A 21,609-nucleotide genomic window follows, 5' to 3' on the forward strand; every position below is an offset into this window, starting at 1 on the left:
GTTAATTCAATACGTGTATTATGAAAAAAAATCCGAAAAATTCCCCTTTGAAACGCTCCCTCTGTCTTGTCGTTTCTGTGAATTTTCCCGAGTGAAAAACGATAATGTGTCGGTGAAGATATCTTGAAAAATTTCTATTTCATCGATTTTAAATGTACATCTTTCACATGAATACATGTGGGTTTTTTATTATAAAAATCGTCTAAGGTTGCAGCATAAACATCTTGGACTATAGACTATAGATATCTCAGAATTCGGAAAAAATTATGACAAAACTGGACAAACTAAGTGCCCATTTGATATGTTCAACTGAAATAATTATGGTTATTAAACATTTAAATCGGATGGAAGTGACACGCAAAAATCGATCTATTCCAATCATACTTAAAGCCCTGCTTGATTTACGAGTGGAAAACATTGCTTATAATTTACTTCAGTTTTAGAAATTAAACGTCACGATTTCAATTATTGATTTAAATACGTATACCAGTATTTCTTAACTCAATAGTTTGTGGGATGCGTGTTAGATGCATAGTTGAGAATATTGATATTTGAAACACCTTATCCCTGATGTGTTTCTCCTATACCTGAAGCAATTAATTTTCAATGAAAAATTCATTTTGATATAAATACACTGTACCTGTAGATCTCCAGATGGGAACTTAACAGCCAAAATGAAAGGTAGGCCATAACAACCCACTTTTTGAAAACTTACCTTAAATTTAACTTTAATAGCTTGATACACATTTCTTTTTTACTACCATTCGGGACATTTTGTATGCATTGATTTGTTATTATATTTCTCACTTTAAAGGTAGAACCTGTTTTAAATGAAGTCTTCAGTAATGAGTCTTCAATGTTTGTTTCTCTAATACTTTTTTATTTTTCCAAACGATTTTGTACACGTGCATGCTCTTTCTCAGAAACGGCTCAGCTACATGTAAGTAACATAAAACATTTAGATCCGAAAGGTATTGACTTGGGTTATATTTTTTTGTGATTAAGTCGTATGCTCTCGGATCTCCTCAGTAATTACACAGAGTTTGCATCAATTTCCGTTGCTTTCGATAAGTTTAAAAATTATAAAGAAGTCCTCTACCTGACAACCGAGCCATTAGTGGTTTCTCTAGGTGCTGGCACTCCCTTTTCTGGCTGTAAGTTCAAGGATTAACATTGACACAAACTAAATATCAAATTAATAATAATAAATTTATTCCTTTGAACCTCTTTAATTTTTGCATAAAGTAAGAAAAATTCATTACTTCTTATCACTACGGTATGGTTGATTGATACTTGGTTAATTTTGTCCAATCTATGGATTATTATCCATGTATTAAAGGGGCGTGGTCACGATTTTGGTCAAAAATTATTTTTTTCTATTTTAATGTTTAACGTTTGAATGTTGAAGGGAAAATTCCAGTTTTAGACATGAAATAAATGTATTAAGGTCAGGAATTGTTTATTTTTTGCTAAAAATGAAGAAAAAGAAGATAGACAAATGGGCTTAAAAAAGACATTTTTACTGTTATATTGATCCTATGTAAAACAAAAAACACTGTGCCGGATAATTATGCCAGTGCCAAGGTGGCATTTTTGCACCCGCTTAAGCTGCATATATCGAAAAATTCAAATATGCCATATGATAGACCATTGCTTAAAGAGTTAACAACCACCTTTGTTATCATTGTATCTCACCTGTCAGGTAAGATATTTACCTTTCAAAAATAAATTCCTATAGGAAAATAATTTTTCCCATAGGAAAAGCAATATTCCTATAGGTAATTTGAAATTTCCTATCGGAATACAAGAACTTCCTTTTATTAGGAATTTCAATTCCGATAGGATTTGATAAAATCCGATAGGAAAACTTAATATCCTATAGGAAAACTACATGTCTGAATCAAATTCTTACAGGAATTACCATTCTCCTATAGGAAATATAATTCCTACAGAACTTGTTAAAAATCCTATAGGATTGTCAATATTTCCTGTAGGATAGTCAATTCTCCTATGGGAATTATCATTTTCCGATGGGATATTAATTTTTAAAGGTAAATATCTCACCTGTCAGGTGAAACACACTAAAAACAAAAGTGGTTATATACTCTCTATACAATGGTCTATCATTTGGTATACATAGATTTTTCCGAAACTGCATCTTAAGCGGGTGCAAAAATGCCACCTTGGCACTGGCATAATTATCAGGCACAGTGTTAAAAATAGGACACGACAAAGAATTGTGTCAGAGCTCTGTATCTTGCTTATAACTCTACGACTGACTCTCAAATTTCATTTGATCATTGGAAATGCATTCCTTAAAGGGGCATGTCATGATTTTTGTCAAAAATTATTTTTCCGATTTTAATGTTTATAATGCTTTAATAAGCCTTAGGCCTTTGTAATATGTAACCATAATTTGAGTTATAAGCGAGTTACAGAGCTTACAACTCTTTACTAAGTAAATAAAGCTTTGGTTAACATTTTGAATGTTGATGTGAGAAATCCAATTTTAGACCTTTTATGAATGTGTTAAACGTAAGGAACTGTTTATGTATGCTTATAATGAATAAAAAGATAAAAAAAAAAATCAGCTTGAAAAAGATATTTACCGGTACATGGAACCTTTGTACACAAAAAATAGGGCACGAGCCTTGTTTACATAACAAAAGAATTGTGAGCTCTGTATCATGCTAATAACTTTATGACTGACTCTCAAATTGATCTGTAGAAATGCATTTCTTAAGCATTGTAAATGATAAAAACAGAAAAACAGAATTTGACCAAAATCGTGACCATGCCTCTTTAAGCATTGTAAATATTTAAAAAACAGAAATATAGAATATGACCAAAATCGTGATCAAGCCCGTTTAAACAAATTTATTATTAAAAAAGGGTAAACCCGTAACTTTTAAAACAAGTTTTATTTCTATTCGAACCATAATTGACGCATGATCAAACAGAAAAATGAAAGAGTGAAATCAATATACCAACTAATATAGGCTTGTTTAAAGCCGACATTAATTTTGAAGTATATGGTCGCCATAATAAATTCGATCGCTCTTAAACTGCTTTAGGATAATACCGTTCGAGAATATTACAGTTGCTCGTTTGCCTATCGAGGCATTCAGGTTGCGCGGACTTATAAATTTGTAAACTTCACTTTGAAGCAATTTATGTTTGAAAAAAAGGAAATTGAAAGAAGCAACAACAAAAAGAAAAGAGGGTATATTATTTAAAAGAATTTTCCAGGAATCTGCATCATCTTGCACAGTTATTACTGCCTTACTACGCAGGCAGTTCGAACACGCGCATAACGTCTAAATCATAGTGTAGACCTCCGGCCGCACTACATTTAACACTATACATGTAATAGTAAATAATCGATAAAATAATTGAGAACATAAAGTCTTCTTTGAGCAACGAAATTATGTTTTAGAAATGATAGAGATTACTTAAACGATCCAAAAACAAAAGTCGGGGATAAAAAGGAAATACTACGTATTTATGAATTCATGTCAGCTTTGACAATACTTCGTGTTAAAGGCTTTACTATATCAATCAAAAGAACACACGTAACTTTGCAATATAGCCTATGCTGTTTAACCATTTACCAGTGATAATATTAATTCAGCCATACTACAAAAACTTAAACGATGGCCATTTTATAATATCAAGCGATATAGTTTTTTCAAACTTGATGTGGATAACTATGTAAAAAGTATCATTTTCATATGTTTTCTAACAACTACATGTAATAACGGTTCATTTTTGTATACCTCTCTACTAATATTGTTTGTCTTTTACAAACAATTGGGGAATGAGTTACTTTTCAGTTACAATGTACCTGTTTTATTAAAAGAAAAATATTTTCTTTTATCACTTTAATGTGTATTTACTTGTGGTAAGGTTCAGAATCCCTGTTTGCTTCCCATACAATTATAGAAATTAAAAACCTAGCAATAAGTATAGGACGTCGTCAGCGCTCAGAGCACGCCGTGGACGCGTTTCTTATGATTTTGGTGGTGCTAAAGCTGAACCCTACTTGTATAAGGCATTGTGACTTCCCCATTTTAGCCGCAGACCTCTAAACAGATCAAAGTATTTTGCTATAAAGGTCTCACATGTAAAATTGTCGTGTTACTCGGTCGCGTTGAGGTTACCAGTTTTTACGACTTTTTCCAAGCTAGAATACCATGTTAATGCATTATATGTAAACAGAAAATGCACTTAATACATGAAACAAATGCACAGAATCTAAGACTACGAAAGAAATACTACACGTCAGTTACGAGTTTCAGGTATGCAGTCGGGTACCGTAACATAATGGAAGGGTTTATTTACTTGTGTGACGGCGGTGTTTAGACTAAAGTTAATGCTGATTTTTTAACCTCTCCACAGGCCCCAGTATTAGGTTGTGGATCACGATTATCTACACATTTATTATACAGTTTGTATTGGTTAGGAGAACACATGCAGTTTGAACCAACACTGCATCAGGATACTTACAAAGCTATATTACTGTATATGTTGTAGTATTGACGTGTCCCTTCTCTTTAAGATGATACACACCAATTTGGTTAATACAGTGTTGGTGGGATTTTAATGCATGATAATAGAAAATACTTTCATTTGATTCACAGGTTGGTAGTCTCGTCGTTTGAGGAAAATGGAAGGAATACTACTTTTAATTTTCATACCTCTATTGAGAGGTAATTCATATTATTGTCAAATTATTTTCCGATATGTAATTTAAAAAAAGACCTATTTATTTGTTTAGAACTATTTTAAGATTATTACCGAGTCTAAAGTTGAGTCTTAAAAGTTGTAATCTTGCGAGTAATAATCTTGATTCTCTTATATTACTTGTAGCTACAGACATTGAACTTTTCACTGCTGACGATCAACAGTACGTAGAGTTGAGTCCATACTGCATCACCGCTGCAAATAGGTCAGCGTTTTCGTTCCAAGTTTCAGCCCAGCATGATGCTCATGTGGCCTTAATGAGTACAGACAACACAGCCGGTCCCCTTTACGAAATTGTCATCGGGGGCTGGGGAAATACACAATCCTGTATCAGGTTAGGAAAGCAACAAGAGTGTAAAAGAACTTACTTCGGACCAGTTGTAAATAGCTATACATACACACATTTTTGGGTATCATGGGCAAATGGAGTTATTTCCTTGGGAAGGTCGGAAACCGTAAACCAAACTAAGCTGATTGATTTTACCCACACCGATCCTTATCCAGTCAACTTTCTAGCTGTGATGACCGGATTCGGCTCAACTGGAAACTGGAAATTTATTAATGGTAAATAAAAAGTTTTGTTATTCTTTTAGGATAACGCCTAAAGTTATTAATGTAGAATTATTGTAAAAAAAAAAAAAAAAAAAAAAAAGAAGAATAAATAAAGTTCACGTAATGTGGGTTGAATCGTAAAAATGTATAATTTTGACTTTTACATATTATTAGTTCATCAATTTTATTTCATGAAAACTTGATTATAGATCGCACAAGCGCGGGAAATAACACTTTAGAGGGCTTTGTATTGTTTCATAATTTTTTTAATGTATATACTGGGTCTGAATTTTTTCATATTTTTTTCCTAATATTTTTTTTTTGGCAATTGAATTAAAAGAGTTGGATATTTAAAGGAGCGGGCATGGATAGAAATCCAAACTAAAATTGATTATACATGTACTGCTAAATTCTTTTCGTTGCAGCTGACTGAAAAAATACAGTAATTGTTTGTTTCCTATGCAGTTTTTTGTTGTAAGTGGAAATATTTTCTTGTGTGTGTTATCTGTTGTATTAAAGGCAACCTTTAATTTAATTGCATGTATACATGAATATGCATAAGAATATTTATTTCAAAACGGGGTTGGGGTAGTGCTTTGAAGCTCTATTTAAATTTAGTTCATTTCATATGTCACCGTAATTTTGTAACGGTAAGTTTCATATAAGATTCTGTCACCACCCCCCCCCCCCTTCCCTTCCGGATGCAACGTCCTCGTTTAATGCGTACATCATTTATTCAGGAAGATTTCATACAAGTCAAACTGATGAGTTGTCGGCACATCTCTTCATGGTCCACAAACTAATAGATGTTTGCTACCAATCTGTCAGTGGTCTTAAATGTATACATGTATGTATGATCTAACCGCTAGCGAATGTATATTTACTCGTTACGGTATATTTTAAACCAAAGTTGTCCGATCAAACGTATCTGCCCGATGCGTGATGCACTCGCCCTACTCTTTCCGTCTGAAAATTAGTCCGCCCGCGTTCTCGGTTACCTCGTTCTAACTATACTAATGAAATAATGGACCTGATTTTTGTTCTTTTATACCGGTAAATCTGCTGAAAACTGTTAATTGTTGTAGATATTTCAAATTTTCCCTACATATTCCTATGTTAAATTTCGAACCGCCTTTTGGGCCCAAGTATTGTCCGGGTATCACGATTTTAACAATTTAGAAGTACACCTTCTTAGGATTCTTCCATAGTAATATCACAAATTATCGTAATTCTTGAAAAGAAGATTTTTGAACGGTTTCTTTCATGATTAGACTTGGTATCATTGGCACCAGTCATCATTAACCGATCCAAAAGACCGAACTTGATTCCAAGTAGGGGCAACCAAAAGGTCATCAAAATATGCAAATGATCTATTAAGTTTTTGTCAAACTTACACCTTTGATATTTCAACACATGTGAAATGATGTCTTTAACCTGAAATGTACAAACTAGAGGCCCATGGGGCCTCATCGCGCACCTGAGCAACAATGACTTAATATGAGCGTTCAAGAGATATTGTGCCATATGGTCCCTCGGTAGAATAACAAAAAATAATTATTGTAAAGTATTCGAATTTTACACTTATTTTTGCATACACTTAATCTTTGACTTTGTACCTTTATGGAATACCATTTAAACCGAAAATAAGAAAATCCTATGCAAGATATAAAACTAAACTTTTCTTGGGGGTACACTTAGGGTAGGGGTAACTTCCAATGCCCTATATTTAAGTTCTGCCCCCTCCCCCCCCCCCCCCCATTAAAAAGCAAACAAAATATATGAGAGCATATAGGTACATTTTCTTTACGTGTCATTGTATATTTTTTTAAATATATTATAATAGTTATTGTATTTTATTAAAAAATTCCTATAGGTGTGAAGAAAAAAAGTGTACCTCAGTGCGCTTAATTCCTCAAATTAAAATCATTCAAAAATTTAATTGGTCTTCCCCATTATAAACGACTGTTGTTTGCCTGGCGTAAACTCGTGTGACTTTTATAACCTTACTCACTTGATTGATGAATACACTCGAATGAAAAATTTTGTCAGGTGACATGTTAAATAGCTATTATAATCAATGTATTGACAAGCATATCACTCTCTTTTACTAAGGCCCACTCAGTATTTTCATCTTTATTCAAAAACAACAAATGGCTACAAACCAGGATGATCTTCGATTGTAATATTTTCTTAGGAATAGCGATAATGCCTTTATCCCCGTAACAGAAATGTGTCAGAACTATGGAAACTGTTTTAACGGTATTGTTTTTATTTACTCGTGTCTGAAAAACTTTCAAAATTGATGTAGATTTCATAATATTCATCGTAAAAAGAGGAGGTCCCAGGAAGTAGTTACAACATATCATCCTTTTTTGTACAAGTATTTAACGTTTAGCGAGACATTCCTAATGATCAGCCAAAATTTCAGAGTCAATCGTAGAATTTTAAGCAAGATACAGATCTAGAGCTCACAACTCTGATTGGTTTGAGTAATATTTTGTTCACATTAGTTTATATTTCATTCAGCTTAAGACTTTTTACTTGGTATTTCCTATTCACATTTAAAACGTATAAAAAAAAGAAAGACATCAGATCTGTGTACAAACATAGAATTGTGAGCAAAGCTCTGTATCTTTTTTATAATTTGAAGCTTACCACTTAAACATGGTTATTAAATAGAAATTGTAAACAATTAAACAGAAAAAAAAACATGCACTAAGACAAATATAAAAGAGCCCTATTTATTTTTTCAAAAATTTATATATATATATAAACTCGAGAAAATGAGGAGCATCTCTACTAAACACATTGCATTAATCAACCAATACGCAAAATATCATAACGAATATGTATATACTGCCACCCGGTAAATTCAAAATTTACAACATGACACAACCGTCAAATAAAAAAAACTGTCAACGCATTGAAATATTTAAGCTCAGTCTACTTCACAAAGAAATAATGACGGTCCAGACCAGAATTCCAACCCAGGCCCCCTGAATCTCTAGTCAGGTACTCTACCAACTGAGCTATATGGTACCGGTATTCAAACAGGTCTGTCCCTCACATTCCTTCCCCCCCCCCCCTCCTTCAATCTTCGTCGTCCTCGAAGATCGCCCCAGGCTTTTCCCCGGCAGGAGTTAACTTGTCAGTTCCAGGGGTTGGTCACGGCACCAAACGTAACGTGGTGGGAGAAATAATGACGGCCCAGACCGGGATTCAAACCCAGGCCCCATGAAATAAAAAATAGCCCATAATTTTTGCATTTTATATTTTCCTTTCCATAAGGATTATTCATGCTAAATTACGTTGAATTTGACTTAGCAGTTCTTGAGAAGAAGAATTTCAAAAATGCACCCCCTTTTTCTACAGTTTCGAGGTTTTCTTCGCTTTGAATGCAAACTGGCTTTTTTTCTGCAGTTTACATTCGCCTAATTAAAATTAGTGCAATCGATTACACAAAATTTCACTATGTAATCGATTATTAATCGATTACTTTTTTAAGTAATCGTGCCAATGCCTGTTGAAATTGGCCAAGTGGTTTTAGAGAAGAAGTTCAAAATGTAAAAAGTGTACAGACGGACAAAATGTGATCAGAATAGCTCACTTAAACTTTCAGCTCGTATGAGCTAAATATTTACCTAATCAATAATTGTTGTAAAACTTTTTAAAACCCTACTTTCATATTCGAAAAACTACCACGAAGTTTTAAAAATAAGAGTAAGATGTTTGACAGGCTTTGGCGGATCATATTGAATGATAACGTAAAAAGTAAATTTATTTACCGTAAATATATTTAGTATTACAAAAAAAATTAAGACATTTACTGAATAAATAGAATGCAGCAATTCGATTCTTGAATGAGCGTTTTAGTACTGATGAAAAGAATTTTCCAGATAATGCTCAAAACGAGTACTGATGACTAAAAGTGTAGGACAAGTTAATCATGAATAAGAGAGATACGTTGGACTATTTTGGTTTAAAATTACAAATGAATATGCGTGCTCTCGCGTGATTAGATTATAAACATTTTTAGACCGCTGATAGATAGGTACTAATAATTACAAATACTTATATAATTTGTGAACCATGAACAGGCTGTTTCGACAACTCTACGGTACTTGTATATATGGACACATGCATTTTTTTTTTTAAGTAAAGAATGTACACATAATAAAGAACTTTGCATAAAAATTTTAACGAGATTTACATACTGAAAACATTTTTGGGATAGTGATAAAGATAGTTGTAACATTGACATAAAGAACAATTTAAAAAAAAAAAAGAACACGCACTACCAGACCAGACCACCCCCCTTTTTTGGTAAAAAAAACTTATATATGTGCATGTGATTGAGGGTTGTCATTTTATTATAAATACATAATAACACTAAAAATGAAAATATTTCCAGTTGCAACGAGAAACTGCGTATGGGACAGTCGGAAGTCGAAAGATATGAAATTCAACCAGTTGTTTTGGGGGGTTTTTTTTAGAAAAAACGAAATCCGTATATGCTAAAAAATAAAAATATGGTTCAACGTGTGAAACCAATTAATGTGTAAAGTGTCATTTCACTTACTTGCGGGCTATCATCTTGCTTTTTTAAATGATAGACGTCACTTGCAATCTGGAAGCATTCGAAAACACAAGAGTCATTATTAACAACACAGAATGCAATGGAATTACAACATATGATTGTGAGCATGGCTATTACCTAGTCCAGGGAAACCTACAGCGCACTTGCTTAACGGGAAGAACTTGGTCGGGGATACCCCCAGTTTGTGAACGTAAGTCTCTAATTCTCATCAAGAACAAGAGTAGAAAAATACCTTTATAAGGTCAGGTTTCATATCCTGCTCTTAAATATACGTTGTAGTGTATACACTGTCTCTGGTTTTATTGTTGTATGGTCTAATAAAAATAATTGGAACGTGATTAAAATGTAGTGTTTTATGTAATGCATAGTATTGCCAATTCTACCTTACTTTAAAAATAAATTTATGTTAATTAGCGTTCAAGTATTATTAAGATTTTTATCATTTTACACAACAAGAGGCCCTCAGGCCCTGATGGTCACATTAGAACCATATCCCTCAGTTTGAGATGTCAGAGTCTCATGTTTGCATTTTAAGCTTCGTCTTGAAGTCTAAACCCTTATCTAAAACTTCTCACACTGTTACCCTGCTTGTATTGATTGATCTCGAAAAATATTCCTTTATTAAAAAAAAAGTCAATTAGAGTCGGAGGAATTTTGGATTATCTGTACCTGAGCTCCAGGGGCCAAATGTTTGGTAACAAGAGACATGCAGGCCTTTATTCGTCAATATTTCATTATATATACAGCTTCGTTTATAAGGCACGCAAAATGCATACAGCTTATTTCTACAAGTATACAATGTACAAGGTTTTAAAGTAGATTTCTTTAAATAAATCATACATATACTAGCGGAAAAAAGAAACTGTGAATTATTTAATGTATGAAAAAACATTTAAAAATTACAATGAACAAATTTTATTTTTTGTAATACTGTTAACACATGTATTCGTAACAACATCTCATAACACACTAATGTCAACGTCGAATAACGTCAATTTCAGCACACTCGAAAGTCACTGTTATTTGAAATTGAATTAATAACGCGTGTGACCACCATTTGCGTTCACGCATGCTTGACAGCGACGCCTCCTTGATGCCACTTAAGTGTTCAGAAATGCTTGAGGGATGTTGTTCCAGATGTTGGTTAAAGCCTGGCCTAAATCAGCCAATGTCACTGGCAGATTTGGTAAACGGTGTAAACGTCTTTCCATTTCATCCCAGACGTGCTCGATCGGCGACAAATCGGGGGAAACAACTGGCCAAGGCAAGACATCGACATTCTGTTGAACAAACAAGTCCCTGACTACACGTGCAACGTGTGGCCTTGCGTTGTCTTGCTGCAGAGTGATGTGATTTTGATATTTCTGTATGAAGGGTATCACATGACGCTGAATAATTTCATCTCGATAGCGAACACCGGTGAGATTTCCATTGACAATTTGTAGAGGGTCCTTCCACGTGCTGATATTCCACCCCACACCATAACGCTACCTCCACCAAATTGTCGGCGTTGCACAACACAAGCGTCCTAGTAACGCCCCCCAACGCGACGATACACCCTACAACGGCCGTCACTGCTATCCAAATGAAATCTGGATTCATCAGAGAACAGAATATTGGCCCAGTCCTGTATTCTGAATCGCAGATGTCGTGTGCACTACGCTAGTCTGGCGATACGATGACGTTCGGGCAGTACTGGGCGCACCGCTGGACGTCTTGGTCTAATGTTTTGCTCGCGCAGACGATTACGCACAGTTCTTGGACTAATTGGTCGAAACCCTGGAATGCTACGGGCAGTCAAACTTGCTGTCTGGAGACGATTTCTCAGATGCACAAGTCTAATGTGGTTGTCCTGTTGACGTGACGTCAAACGAGGTCGTTCAGAGCGCGGTCGATCCTGAGTGTTGCCAGATTGTTGAAAACGTCTCCATAATGACTGGATGGTGTTCCGATGAACTCCAAAGTGTCTTGCTACAGTATTTTGTGCCATTCCAGCTTGCAGCATCCAAACAGCACGATTACGTTGGTTTTCGTTGAGTCGTGGCATGGCATAAGGGTAAATTTTGTTGAAACTAAAGTGATTTCCTTAACAAAAAAAGTTTAAACAAATCCTTTACAGTTCTTATTCCAAACAGTATTGACCCGTAAAACTCGTGCGTACAAATTCTTCAATAAACAACAGGTGCTCAGTATTCAGTAACCATGAAAAAGTCCGTGCACCCGGACGGTTACCATCCGATATTGTCAAAAACATTACCATTATCGATTGTTTAAATTTTATGAATACAAACAATAGATATAGAAAAATTGTACTAAATTTTATAATGCAAAGTTTCTTTTTTTCCGCTAGTATATAATTCAATATTTCCAAATGACAGATTACCATATAGTTCTCAAGATGAAGTTCAAATTGTAAATGTATGACACACAGCAGTTACCCCAAGATGAAATACATGCTAAATATATGGCCATATTTATCTCCCCCACCCCACCCCACCTCGCTAGTGAGCCTCAACTTCTGCCCCATGGCATGGGCAATGAATTTCATAATTTAACATCAGGACATTATAAACATAATTACAATGCACGACTTTATCTCCCATGGTTATAATCGTACAGAAAAAATATTAAATCAATAAAAAAAATTATGTGGTCATATTAGCCCCGCCCTAGGGGTTGAACGCCTGACCCATAGACAATGAGTTTCACAATTTACGTCGAGGATTCGTGGACATCATAACCTTGCATTTAGGTTTTTCTCAAATATATATGGGAGTAAAGAAGCAGATTTTTTAAGATAAAAAAATGATAATAACAAACCGTGAACCATCTCAAAAATCCATGAAACGGAATACAAATCAAAGCACGGCAAACACAGACCTCCAAATAGATAGAGGTAGGATCAGGTGCCTAGGAGGAGTGAGCATCCTCTGTTGACCGGTCACACCCGCCGTGTGCTCTTTGTCGTAATCGAGAAAAAAATCGGAAAAGTCCGTAGACAATTAGGTGATTAATTATGGTCTAACAATTAGTATGAAAAACGTCAGTCAGCATGCGACCCAGTGGAAGATTGTATTTGTTGACAGGTCGTTGTATCGACCATAGAACTTACGAAAAGATGACTTCAAACGAGACTTTTGATAGTCCTGTTTTATCAACTTGTTTAATTGTCAGTAGCTTGCTTCTTCTTAGAAACTGTTCATACGAAGAGCATGCCCTTGCGTATCGAATCAACTGAGAGACAAAAACACCATATGCAGGTGATGAAGATATATTGCTACATAAGTAAGGAAAGTTGACTATAGAAAAATTGAAGTCATCACGTTCATCATAAAGTTTTGTTGTTAGGTTACCATCAATGTCTATGTCCAGTAAAATATTTAAGTATGAAACAGATGACGCAGACTCTATGGTATCTTTTATTTCAAGTTCACTGGGATATATCGAGTCGACGTAAGTATGGAAATAACAATTGTTAACTGATAATACGTCGTCGATATACCTGAATGTTGATTTAAAGGCCACAGCGAGTGATTTATTTTTTTCACGTACAAGTTTTTGAATAACTTCTGCTTCATAAGAATACAAAAGTAGATCTGCTAACAATGGGGTACAATTGGTACCCATAGAAATTCCAACAGAACGTTGAAAACTACATAGATGGTATCTATCAGAAACTCAAGCATCTTTTTAATGTCAACATCAGAGTACTGCAATCAGATTTAATATGTTTATAATACATGGCTGTATTGGCTCTGCTCTAGGGCCAGAACATCTGACCCAAAAGGCCATGAATTTCAAAATTTTGGTAAAGGCTCCATCGTAGGCCTGAACCCCTCAAATAGGGGTCATGAATTTCACAATTATCTGTCTTTTTATAATTATAGAAATCACCTGCAATCTGGAAGTGTTCGAAAACACAAAAGTAATCATTAACAACACAATATACAATGGAATTACAACATATGATTGTGAGCATGACTATTATCTAGTCCAGGGAAACCTACAGCGCACCTGCTTGATGGGAACGAGGTGGTCGGGGCTACCCCCAGTTTGCGAACGTAAGTCTCTTATTCTCATCAGAAACACAGTTAACAATGATAAGGCATATCTTGTTCATAAATATATGTATACTGTGTACAGTGTCTTTGGTTTTATCGTTGTATGGTCTTATAGATTTATAATAGAAAAGTGGCTTTTAATGGGCGTGTTTAACAACACTACGTGATTAAAATATAATGTTTTATGCGCTGCGTAGTAATATCTTTGGGGGAGGGGGGCTATAGTACCTACATATATGACGTAAGACTCTAATTATTTCATTATCACTATTTATTGTTAATATTTTAATTTTTTAAAGGGAAATTTAGGAATATTTATGTTTGCTGCGAAATAAAGGGGGCTTACCCCTCCGTGATGCTATATGCCTGATGGTTAGGTCTATCTTTGCAAAGCCCCCCCCCCCCCCCCCCCCCCCAGTTCCGATGCCTATGCTTACTTTTAAAATAATTAGCGTTCAAGCAAAACTTTAAGTCCGTTCACCCGAATAAACCGTGGAGCTCAATTCTGCAGCTACCTTCAACCTTTTCATTCTCTATTTCGATTTTGTTATAATCGTGTTAAATATATTAAACGTGTATCTAAAAGAATTGATATATTTACTCGACTTAGTCTAGATCATTATTCATTTTATAAATGCTTGATATTAATAAATGCTCCTTAATGGTAGAAAATACTGACCAAACTGATTAAACCATACGTCATAATTTCACATACATGTACTTATTATCTTTAACCATTTATTGCGTTATCTTGCTTTTGACAGGATGTATGTGTCCTTGCTCTATGCAAAATCAACGTTTCTATAACTCCTCCGAAGAACTTTACCAAAGAATTCAGGAACTGAGAAAAATATTAAAGGTGGAAAAAAATTCAACCAATGCATACCTACGGAAGAAAATTAGTGTTCCGGATTCAAGGCCTTCTTCGGTTGGAATTGGAAATATCTGCGGATACGGAGTGATCATTGTTTTAGTAACTCTACTGTTTATTTCTGACGCTCCGATATTGTATAGGCAAATGCGTTTCGGAACAAATTGAAGACCTCAAAGATTTTTGTAGAATGTCCATCAAACTCAAAAAGGGATTTTGCATTACCTTACCTTACCAGAAAGGATTTGTTTGAGTTTTGGCACATTGCATTGCATGCAGTATTTTTAAACGTTTGGTACATTGCCAATTGTTACATTACAACATTAAAACAGTCATGGGTTTTAGAATCTACTGAATCTACTCCGGGAAGTTCAGAATACCAAACACCGTAGATTTATTCCTATAAAAATTCAATTCTAATTGCAATAAGAGCATAATTGATTTTAGCAAATTAGCTGTGCGCGTTTGATAGAAAAACATTGAAATATGATCATTAAAACAGTAAAGTTTACTAAACGATTTTCACGGATAACGTTTACTGAAAATTTAAAAACTTCCAATCATGATTATGGAAAACACGTCTATTGTGTGTTGTAGAAATTTGTTTTTGTGTTATTTTTCACACCTAAAAGTCAATCATGACATTCTATTGAGTTAGAGGCATTTGAGTAGTTTTTGAATAATTTGATATAAATGTTCATTGAAAAAGTTTACAGGCATTTTAAAGACATTGCTTGGAAACGAATATCCTACACACAGTTAGAATGACGACATTCGGACAGCCCAAATTAACATCCCCCATTTTTAGTGAGAGCGGGGACAATGAAAGCAACGTGGATTTCTGGCCTACTCAGAGCAAATTATATTGGCATAACTATATAGGGAGCATCTGTGAATCGTTGAAAACAAATATCAATTATTTAAGGGTCGCAACAGAAACATCAATAGATATTTATCTAGCTTATTTTATTTCCAGAATTTCATTAACAAGTTTTACCTGCCTTGATTTTTGCGACGATTTTAACCAAACGAAGGACGGGTTACGTTGAACAATACCAAATCATTTTACTGCAAAAAAATTGTTCAAAAACTTCTTTTACTTTAAAAAGAAAAATGTTATGCCCTTCGGTCTTTATAGGATTTGATCACGTGTCCAACCCGTATCTATATCCCGATATACATCCAAAAATGATACTTTATTTCTTAAATAAAACCATTAGAATCGGTATATTTTTGTTTAAAATATCAAAGATAAATGTATTGCAGAATTCATTTACAAGCTTTGGAAAATTATAAATAAAACAGTTCTTTTAGTAGGTAAATCCAATGAAATTAATAATTGTAAAATATGCATGTACAACATAAATAGAAAATACAATTGCAGTAATGTTACACATGAAAAGGTATGACAAGATAATCTTACTTTTCTATTGTTTGCAGACAAGTTATTGTTAGATTTTTTTGTAGATAAGAACGAAAGCTTTTCTACATGTATGTCTCCAACTCTTTTGTTGCATTCAGAATTTACAACTGCAAAAAATACTGTTTTATTGAAAACTTAGAAGAAAAGAGTATATCGATCGAATTATCTCTTAAGGAGAAAAATTTATGCTTGTTTTTTTTTTAGTTCTTTCTCTAATACATGAAATGAAAGGGAAAAAATTCAATATTTTGCACTGATGATACGAATATGTCAACAGAACACTTTTAAGTTGAAGAAATTACCTTGTATATATATACGCCCACCTTCTGAAGGGGCAGTCTAGAAGTTGACTATCAGAAATTTTTTTAACATGAACACAGACTATAGTAAATGTAGTGAAACCCTTTGGTATGCGTACTAGGCTAAAGCATATACAAGACTGTATCATGACGGAAATGTGATAAAAAATTGGCTTAAGGATGGAGTCTTTTCTGGTTTTCGACTTGTAAAACGTAAATTTGATTAATTGTTCATTAAATCAAGATGAAAGGAAATTAAAATAATATATTTCTTTTTCTTTTTTATTATCAATCAACTTGGCATAGAAAAAATAATCAATGTTTAGAATCTTACATTGACTATATTGTTGGCGTAATATTGGCGTAGGAAAATATCACATGGTTCGCAATTCAGAATTGCTGCAGATTAATGAGTCTGTTATAACATTTTTAAAACAATAACATTAATGTTGGATTTTTTTTTACTAATGTGAACTAATGATATGATACTTGGGTCTCAGAATATGTTTTTAAAATATGATTTGCCCATCAAATTACATTTTTATAAACTTTTTAAAGCGCCCATTCTATACATTGATTTTTGTGAAAAAAAATCATTAAAATCAGTTTTTTCTCTCCTATTAAATGGTCAATATGATAGCTTTTCTGTCAATTTATATCTTTATATAAAATCTTCATTATACACAAAAATCAGAAATATTTTATTATTTGAAGCATAAAAAAATAATCAAAATTTCTTCAAAATTTAAGAAAATTAGAAGAAATGCGGAGTATAAATATTTATAATATCTGAGCGCTTACAAGGTCAATTTTTGGATAAAACAGAGTCATTTTTGTGATCAAAGTCCTATAACTCCAAGAAAAAGTATCGACCAATGCTGATTTTCGAACTTGACCAAAGTATTAGTGGTATAAACATTTGGTATAAATTTAATGAAAATCGGTCAAAATTTGTAGGCATGAGAGCGCTTACAAAAAAGTGTGACGGACGGACACACGGACGCACGGACGGACGCCCGGCATTTCTATGTCCCCGCACCGCGTTGCGGCGGGGGACAATAAAGTCTTCAAATCTTAGACAAATGTCTACAGAACTTCAAAAAAATATTTTTATCATTCTTTACGTTGAGCAGGGTGACATGTCAGTTATTTATAAAGTGCTACTGCTGACCACTGTGAGTCAGATCATTATTATGGATTTGACCGCATTTATTTATAAGGTTTGGAATTTTGAGGTAGATTCCGTTCTTATAAAAAGAAGGTGCGGGGAAAGCAGCTCTCCACTTTTCTACTGGAAGCTGTAGACTCCTCTTTTTATGCAAGGGAATAAGGCTATACCCCATGTATAAGAGGAGATAATTCCGGTTTTACGCAAGGTGTCTAGTCAAGTTATACTATATCATTAAAGACCATGTGATATATGTATGTGTATGTATATGTTTCTGTGTATGTGCAGATATTCATTTGTAAAAATTTATGTATTTTTACTTTGTGCATGGATCAAATGCATGAATCAAAACACTATTAATCTATTAACAAAAGAAAAATGTTATCATTATGACTTTATTTTTTTTTCTGTCACTGCATTTGTCTTTGTTACTTTGTCTATCTGAGATACTGTAAATAACCTCATTAAGTTTGTTTTATGGCACTGATCTGTTTTTATCATATGTGATTTGTTTGTAATAAATAAACAAATAAAAATACATGTAACAAAATACTTGGGATCATTGTCAAATTGATATGTTTCGGATTCTGAAGAACATACAGTCTCGGTTGTTTTATCGTGAAATTGTTATTATTTCTTACGGTGGTCCTTTTTATTGATGATTGATCACTTGTAAGTATACCTTTAAGCCGAGTGATCATAAGTGTAATTCGTTTAATTTATTATGAATAATACATTTTGCGTTGATCTTGACGCAAAGTGTAATAAAGCAGACTATTATATCAGGCAGACATTAACGCCTTTCATTTAAAAGCGCTCATTAAATTCGGTTGTTTAAATTAATGCTTAATATGTCAATCTTTCCCAGTAGATATCGTATTATGATTTTTTTAATGAAGGCATCCAGTGAATGTAATTACTCTTTTGACGACATTTTGAGATTGAAAAATGACTTCCACTAAAGATCGACATCCTACTTTATCTAGTATATTGATCCTTCGATAACTAGTTTTTATTTTAGTGCCACAATATTACTTTAATTGACAGACAGATTGGATGCAAAGCCGATGGGTAAGATGTATAAATCCCGTAAATTTAAAATTTGGCAGGAAAATTAGAGTTGATGCAAAGAATTGGGCAACGTCGTTAATATTTGGGCCAATCTTCTTATATAGGACGTATTTTTGCACATTGACTAGTAATTGGCCAAAAAAAAAATAATTCATTAGTTTCTCGGGCCAAAATTTTGAAATGTTTTTTAAGACAAAATTTACAGTGACAGTAACCCATATTTTATGATTTATTTGTGTACTCATCAGCAGATTTCATCAAACTGATACATCGGCAAAGTTAAAATATTTGTTTTAATTTGTTCTTTTTAGTTTAAACCGTCTCTGTTTCCTTTTCAAAGGTTGAGTTTTTGCAGATGAACAAACATGACAAATGGTTTGTGCCCCTGCTTCATTTTGCAGCCCATCTTTCCCGTCCACAGTAATAACACAAGTCTGAACTAAAATAGGGGACTTCTTAAGGCCATTCACGAGTTGAATTTGCCATATAAAAATTTATCAAATACAGCATTCATTTGGGGGTGTTTTCTTATTAATCTCCATTGAGAACAGAAATCAAGGAAAAGTAAATTAGTCATCAAAAAATTCTCAAACAATAGAATTGTCCTTTATTCCTGCTACTAGGCAATATCACAGAGGCTTCAATTTAATTTCTGAAGATAACAGAGAAATTTCGGTGGTAGTGTTAACAGGGACCAACCTAGGGCAAACTTTGTTTAGGGAGACTTCACTTCTGAAATTCTCCCTCACAGAAAAATAGGGAGAAGTTTGAGAAATCAAGTGGACTTCCATTCTTTGACAATGGCATAATGCTAATGATAATACATGTATACACAGATTCAACCTTAATTTAAATTGGATAAGAAGCAAGTCAATTAAAAAAAAAACAACTCCTAAAACAATTAAAATCTTATCCAATTTTTTAAATTTAATTTATTAGGTGTATTCATACATCTTGTAGATGAAATGTTTCGTAATTGTGTTGGTTAAATGACAAATAAAACCAGTCTATGTGTTTCAGTGTATTTTTGGAGGTATTAGTCCAACCCTTTGACCCAATTACAACCGTAATATAGGCCTAGTTGGATATCTTTAATTTTAACTGTAGACAAACGGTTTTATGATTATTTTAGCATTAACTTGGCAGAGTTATTACCTAAATACAAGTTACCAACTTATTATAATATCTGAGCACCTAAAGTTGTAAACATCGGTTGTAATTTTCAGTGCACAGTATGTGGTTGCATCAACCGTATTTATTATAACCTCTAAAGATAAGACAGTCGCTAGTTATTAACCACAATAGGGATTAACTTAGGCTATGAAAATGTCTTTTGAATAAGATAATTATCATTTTATTGCATTTGGGGTTATCTTTCACGATCGTGAACTCAGAATACAGGGCAACTTAGTTCAACCTCACTGTCTGAGGAAATTCTGGCGAAGTTACCGACCACAAAGCGAGTACCTATATTTACATTCACTTATTTAGCCCAAGTACATGTACCCCCCTAGGTTGATCACTGGGTAGATGTGTCAGATGAAATAACGTTTTCACTGACACAGACAAGCATTATTCTGAGCGTTTGTTTACATTGATTCCATAATAGAGAAAACCGATAATGATAAGATATTAAAAAATCCGGAAAAATAACGATAAAAAAGTTTGATGCGGCGATAATTTTACTGATGCGGTGGTGCCTGAGAAACAAATCATTAATTTTTTTTGGCCTATGCTAAATTAACTCTGAAGACCAATTTAACTTCTAGGCCTAGATTTGTGCACGAAGTTTAAAACAATATCAGATGTATGCATCAGTGTTACATGTAATACAACCATGCTTTTGAATTGCTTTTTTTCTTTTCTTTTTATTATTTATGTATCCACAAATTCTAAAATATGTGAAATGTTAACCTAATATGTTTTACGGTGCGACCGTTGGGGCGAGCGCAGCAGGTGATCAAAAATGAATTATGATAAATCAAGAAAAATAAAAGTAGTGACGTAAAGTAAATGAATTTGAATGCAAAATAAAATAAATATACCTATTTTTCCAGTAAATTTTCATTATTCATAAGATTTTTTATTTATTTATTATACCAATCTGATTAAAATCAGATCTTTGTAATGCTCCGAAATTCTGATAGTCGCTGAACAATAGCGACATCAGAATTTGTTGGAGCGGATCAAAGATCTGATTTTAATTTAGATTGTTTATATACTGGTCGCACGCCAGTATAGAATTTATCTCAGATAAAATGTTGTAAAATAATAAAGATTTTAACATAATGTATATTGCAGTTTATTTCCTCTTTACTTGCAGCAGACATTTTTCTTAAACTTACAAATAAAAATTGACTTAACACAGATTCCCCCCTCCCCCGTTTAAAAAAAAATCAAATAAACGTATAAAAACAATTTGTTGATCACATAAGGAAAATGGATCCCCCGGGAGCATGTAATACCTTAAATAGTAGTGAAAATAAAGACACTTTTGAGCAGCTAAAGAGCTAAAGGCATACCACGCACTCCCTATTCCTCACCCCGATTAGAATTTTCCTGATTTTGAGAAATTTATTTGCATGTGAAGATTTTTTGAATGATGTTGCCACGCCCCATTTAAAAAACGTTCCTGGAAATTACCGTAAATATAGTGAATACTAAATGTGAGCATTCATCCAAATGAGAGCAAGTTACAGCTGTTTCCATCTCTGAAGAAATGTCTCGATTCGTTAGCTCTGCAAGATTTTGAGAAGATTTTGGTATTTATATTTCAGCAGATTTACAATAACTACTTAGAGTAGTTTCCCCTTATTGTGACGTC

The 21,609-nt window shown here is 33.6% G+C and overlaps 1 protein-coding gene across 1 annotated transcript; it reads left to right on the plus strand.

Annotated features, from left to right (window-relative positions):
- The first annotated feature begins 530 nt into the window (after positions 1-530).
- LOC128156779 (uncharacterized) lies at positions 531-15,891 on the plus strand. Its single transcript, XM_052819067.1, has 6 exons — positions 531-681; positions 4,641-4,709; positions 4,870-5,307; positions 9,909-10,082; positions 13,780-13,953; positions 14,718-15,891. Exons 2-6 carry the CDS (start codon positions 4,667-4,669, stop codon positions 14,990-14,992), a joined length of 1,104 nt encoding a protein of 367 aa, XP_052675027.1. The 5' UTR covers positions 531-681; positions 4,641-4,666; the 3' UTR covers positions 14,993-15,891.
- The last annotated feature ends 5,718 nt before the right edge of the window (positions 15,892-21,609 follow it).

This window comes from Crassostrea angulata, chromosome 7, assembly GCF_025612915.1.
Source record: "Crassostrea angulata isolate pt1a10 chromosome 7, ASM2561291v2, whole genome shotgun sequence".
Classification (NCBI taxonomy): domain Eukaryota; kingdom Metazoa; phylum Mollusca; class Bivalvia; order Ostreida; family Ostreidae; genus Magallana; species Magallana angulata.